The following is a 5,691-nucleotide window of genomic DNA, read 5'->3' on the forward strand; positions in this document are numbered from 1 at the left end:
CTGTCATGATCATACCATGGTATGGACCCTTCATGAATGCACCATCAAGCCCTAGTAAATCTCTTTTCCCTGCTGCAAATCCACTTTTCAGTGGACCAAGACAAATGTATACTCGTTCAAATACCCTGGTCTCAAATGCATAACATGGTTCACTTTGCACTTGAAGTTTGACTGTGGTGTTTGGATTTCTACTCTGCACCTCCTGTAAGTAGTCTCTTAGACATGAGTACTGAGCAGCAAAATCTCCCCTAATTGATTCCAGGGCTTTCGTTTTCGCCCTATGAACTTTCATGTCTGACAATCCAACTTGGTATTTCTTCTCAAGCATCTCACGTAATGCTCTAAGTGGTATTTCTTGGTTTTCCTCCACTGTGTCAACAATCTGTTCAGAGAGAAATTTGTAGTTGCACGCCCTAATTTTCCTTGTTTGAAGGCATGTATGTTGCTTTTCATAGGTCTTAACAGTCCAGTTAATGTCTTTTTTCCACTTACTCTCTAGTAGGACCCATGGGCATTTATGAATAGAACCATCTTTCACTTTCTTTTTCTTTTGACCGGGTCCCACTTTGTCATTACTTTTGCTGGTCCCACCTGTTTCTAATATCCCAAGGTTTGGTATTGTCCCTTTGCAAACCACTCTAATCCTGTTTTTGTCATTCTTGACAAAGTCTAACTCCCTTCTACTCTGTATGGAATGAAGATAAATTTGTTGTTTAACTTCCTTGGCTGTGCTAAAAGTCTGGTGGATGTAAAACGGATCTTTGACAGCCGCTGCTTCATTCTTATGTGCTCTTTGTAAATCTCTTATCTTCTTCCTTTTTTTACTAGCTTCACCCTCATCTGATGAAGATGCAAATATAAATTCTTCGGTGTTTATAACCTCTAATTCTTCATCACCTTCTACTGTTTCATCTCGATCATCAGGAAAACTTCCAACCCACTCCACCTCTTTGTAAATGTTGAGGTGAAAGTTCTTCATATCAACCTCTAGATCATCTAACAAATTATCTTCATCAACTATGTAATCACTATCTTGACTGTCTTCACTATCTTCATTGTCATCACTATCATGACTGTCTTTACTAGCTTGACTGTCTTCACCTACTTTTTCACTATTTGGTTCATCTTGTTCCATAGGAGTCTCACCAAAAGGTTCACACCATTCAAATGTATCATCCCAACCATCAACATTAGGACATGTGCTTCCTATCATTGTTTCAGTCAAAGGGCTTTCAATTCTTGGTATATAGGCAGGGGTTGACTCAACTGTTTCACTCAATGTAACAAGGGGTTGTTTGTTTCAAGTAATGTATTAGGGGTTCGTCCATAGTTTCTACATTCTAAAAAACAGGGGCTTCTTCACTAGGACAATCCCCTGAATTTGACCATGTCAATAACAAGCTTTTACGACAAAGGGACTCAGGAATTTCGTGTATCTTTATCTTTGTAGGGTTTGGGGACATTTGATACGTATGCAGCTTGGTTTCCCAAAACTCTGTATACACTTCTATCACCTTGTGTTCATAAACGTATGACCTAAAGTGGTTTACATCTTCATCACAGCCCAAAGCATACAACCCAAAATCTAAATCCCAGGTTGGTCGTTTGAAATGATAGTAAATACTTTTACCTGGTTCTACACAATCAAGCAATTCCATTATCTCGTCCATATCATGCACCGAGAACAAGTCACTATCAATGCCATCAATATATTTCATCTTCCCCTTTATGTATTTGCGGCCTGGAAACTTCGTAAAAACTCCACCATAGTTCAATCGTATCGAGAACATAAATGGATTGTCAGCTGCGAACCCAAAAAAAATATTACGTTTTAGGAACATATAATGGATGATCAACCGAAAATGTAGAAAATTTTACCGTATGAGCTTTGGAGATCGTATTCCTCCCATTCTTGCCTAATCCTCCAGTTCACCATCGTAGAAAACTAGGGTTTTCTTGTGCAATGCTAAGGGTCTACGGAGGATGAAATGAGAAATGATCGGTTATCGAAGTCATGCCATATTGGTTCATGTATACAAACCCTGAAAAGACGAAAATGTCCCTGCGTGCAAGGCACGTAGGTAGCTTAAACGGAAGGATTTAACAGTTAACGTGCATAGGGACTAACCGTGCAAGATAAATAACAATGAGGGACTGCACGAGTTAAATTTTGGAAATAGAGACTAAACATGCTTTTTGGCATGTGCACGAGGGACCAACAATGTAATTTACCCTAAAACTTTCTTCTTGCTTCACCGCCAAATTTTGAACTAAAAAGTGGGGGCAGATTATACAAACACAAACAACACATGGCTAGTCAAAAGGGTGTGAATGTGGAGAAAGGGTACGAAGGGCAATTTTGTTTTGTTTTTTTTTTTTTTTTTCAGTTTCTTAGTCTCCATTTTTGGTGCTGCAAAAAGTCAACACAACTCTGGTTCTTTCTTGATTATCTCTATTTTTTCAATGTCGGTTTGTTGAGATTAAATTAACTTTTTAACAAGAAGCAAATTTTAAGGATTTCAATAGGATCTAGCTGATTAGGGAATGTTTTAATCATTTTTATGTTTAAAGAGTATCATACCATTAAATTTATAACCAAAAAGAGGATATATACACTACAGTCCTAATATTTTTAATGATTTGACAAAAAAGTCCTCAACTTTATTTTTTTGACTAGTAAAATCCTAATTTACGATTTAACAAGAAAATCCTAAACTTTATATTTTTGACAAAAATTTCCTAATTACCAGTTTACCGGAAAAAAAGATAAAAATATCAAAAATTGTGTGTAATTAAGATTTTACTATAAAAAAAATTAATATTTTCTTATCAAATCATTGAAAATATTAGGTTTTTTTTATCAAACGGTTGAAAATATTAAGTTTTTAATGTATATATCCCATTTTTATTTTTCATGCTTCACCAAATATACGCCTACTCCCTTTTCAGTTTCCACTTTCTTTCTCGCTTTCCTCACATTGCCATTTTTCAATTTGTTCGTTACAACTCTACCCCTCAAGCTATACTTCCTTTGTTCATCCCAACTTGAAGACATTTCAGTCATTTTCATGAATTCTCATCTCTCTGTCTGAATTTCTGACCCTGCAAGAACATCATCCTCCATGGATGGTTTTACTTCTTCTTAATCATCTTTCAAATTCGAGATGACTATTCAATCCAAAAATCGTTCTTGTTTGATTGATCTTTTTGATTGAAACATTCAATTTTGGGTTTCTTGATTTCTACTTCTTCAACCAGCAATGAATTCCTTTTCCTTGACATGAAACTAGCAGCAATCACCAGTTATTGTTCTTGTTCTTGATTGATTCAAGATAAAGATTTAAAAAAATGGAGGTTTTTGGATCGGCAAGGAACAGGAAGGAATTCTACGCGAGGATGAAGCTTTTAAGGAGTAGACATGGAAAAACAAAGACGCCCTTTCGCTTTCGATACTTCAAATGGATTCTCTGGTTTTCTCTCTCCTTATACTTCTTTGCTACGTCTCTCGGCAACCATCGTCCGGCGACCACGTCGTTAAAAACTATAATTCCTCAACCACAACTACGTTCAGTCTCCGGTGTTTTCTCAGACGCCGCAATTCTCCGGCAACCCAGATCTTTGAAGGATTTGAGAGTGTATATATACGAATTGCCATCGAAATACAATAGTGATTGGCTGTCGAACAAGCGATGTAGCAACCATTTATTTGCGTCGGAGGTGGCGATACACAAAGCATTGATTAAAAGCAACGTACGGACGTTTGATCCAGCGGTGGCCGACTTCTTCTTCATGCCGGTTTATGTTTCCTGCAACTTCAGCACCGTTAATGGCTTCCCCGCCATCGGACATGCACGTGGGCTTTTATCGTCTGCAGTTGAATTAATTTCATCGGAGTTTCCTTTCTGGAACAGGAGTAATGGTTCCGATCACGTGTTCGTCGCTTCTCATGACTTCGGAGCATGTTTCCACTCCATGGTAACACGGAACTTTCAAAAATTCGATGATCTCAGTTTGCTCATCTTCAATTAATCATTGGCTTGTATGAAAATTTGATTTTCTTCGATGTATTAGGAAAATAAAGCCATCACCGATGGCATACCGGAGTTTATGAGGAATTCGATTGTCTTACAAACATTCGGCGTTAGATACCACCACCCTTGTCAAGATGTTGAGAATATCGTCATCCCACCCTACGTATCGCCGGAGAAAGTTCAGTCTGTACTGTCAATGTCACCGATCACTGGCCGGCGGGATATTTTCGCGTTTTTCCGGGGAAAAATGGAAGTCCACCCTAAGAACGTTAGCGGTCAATTCTACAGCAAGTAATAACTAATAATAAATTCCCATTTATCATCAAATTGACTTCTTCTCGTTTCTGTGGTGACGAAATTGCCCCTAATGCCTAATCCAAATATACCATTTACAGGCGCGTGAGGACGGAGATACTGCGGAAGTACCGGAACGACCGGCGGTTCTACCTGAGAAGAAACCGGTTCGCCGGTTATCTGTCGGAAATCGTACGGTCGGTGTTTTGCTTGTGCCCACTCGGGTGGGCCCCGTGGAGTCCAAGACTTGTGGAATCAATTGCGTTGGGTTGCATCCCGGTGATCATTGCTGATGGCATCCGGTTGCCGTTCGAAACTGCCGTGCCTTGGTCGGAGATATCTCTCACGGTGGCGGAGAGGGACGTCGGGAAGCTTGGCAGAATACTTGATTACGTGGCAGCCACGAACCTGTCAGTCATCCAGCGAAACCTGTGGGATCCAACCGTCCAGCGAGGACTCCTCTTCCACGATGACGTGGAAGTTGGTGATGCCACATGGCAGATCCTCAATGCATTATCTGAGAAACTCGAATAGGTTCTTCATTCTTCAATCTTCAAAGACCCAAAAAAATATACATATACATGTTGAAATCATTTTTTATAGAAATTCCAGCTAATTAGATGGAAATTTTGACATATGTGGGCCCCCACTTTACGCCAAGCTGTCATTCACGTGTTGATGAGCTGGCAATCGGCGATTGATACTGGTATATATATTATATAACGTACGAGGAGGGATATTATGCGGGGTGGTCCTTGTAACGATTTGACGTTGTCTTCCTTGTGACGATGATGTTACACTTTGAAAATATAAAATTTGGGACCTTGAAAGAACGATTTTGCTGATTTATATTTGTAAATAATATTAGAAACTGTTTGGTGATCCGTAAGAAAACATTATATTTGTAATAATATATTTATCATTATATTTATATTTGTAATAATATATTTATCATTGTTAATTAATCCATTAAACTTATTATATAAATAAATATATTTATAACAAGTTTTATTTAATAAAAGCTTTTGTTAAAACATTAAGTAAGAAATATGAAATGTGTTCGGTGTATGAAAATTTAAAGTAAGAAATTCTATAAAAAATGGTTTTGAAAAATATTTTTTGCTTTAAAATATCTGTGAAAGATAAAAATTTTGTAGATCAGAAGGATGTAAATGAGAAGAATTAGTATTGTACAGGGATGTTTATTGCAAATATGTGACAGTTTGGCACGTGAAATCTGTCGAGGGGGAATGTATTTATTATGGCAGAACAGGTCACGGGTTCTTGAAATTTGGTAAAAAGGTTGTGGGGAATTTTGGGTATATTGGATAACTTTTGTCCTTGTCTTGAAATGTGAATTTTATTC

At 37.8% G+C, this 5,691-nt stretch overlaps 1 protein-coding gene across 1 annotated transcript; it reads left to right on the forward strand.

Moving 5' to 3' along the window:
* The first annotated feature begins 2,934 nt into the window (after positions 1–2,934).
* LOC145032387 (putative glucuronoxylan glucuronosyltransferase IRX7) lies at positions 2,935–5,286 on the forward strand. The gene is made up of 3 exons (XM_078981168.1): positions 2,935–3,975; positions 4,072–4,322; positions 4,427–5,286. Exons 1-3 carry the CDS (start codon positions 3,349–3,351, stop codon positions 4,857–4,859), a joined length of 1,311 nt encoding a protein of 436 aa, XP_078837294.1. The 5' UTR covers positions 2,935–3,348; the 3' UTR covers positions 4,860–5,286.
* Positions 5,287–5,691: the final 405 nt, after the last annotated feature.

Source organism: Lactuca saligna, chromosome 2 (genome assembly GCF_052625555.1).
Source record: "Lactuca saligna cultivar CGN05327 chromosome 2, ASM5262555v1, whole genome shotgun sequence".
Taxonomy (NCBI): domain Eukaryota; kingdom Viridiplantae; phylum Streptophyta; class Magnoliopsida; order Asterales; family Asteraceae; genus Lactuca; species Lactuca saligna.

Coding starts and splice junctions, on each gene's coding strand:
- LOC145032387 (XM_078981168.1), top strand. CDS start 3,349: ATGGAGGTTTTTGGATCGGCAAGGAACAGGAAGGAATTCTACGCGAGG. Junction 3,976..4,071: donor GAGCATGTTTCCACTCCATG/GTAACACGGAAC, acceptor TCGATGTATTAG/GAAAATAAAGCCATCACCGA. Junction 4,323..4,426: donor AGCGGTCAATTCTACAGCAA/GTAATAACTAAT, acceptor TACCATTTACAG/GCGCGTGAGGACGGAGATAC.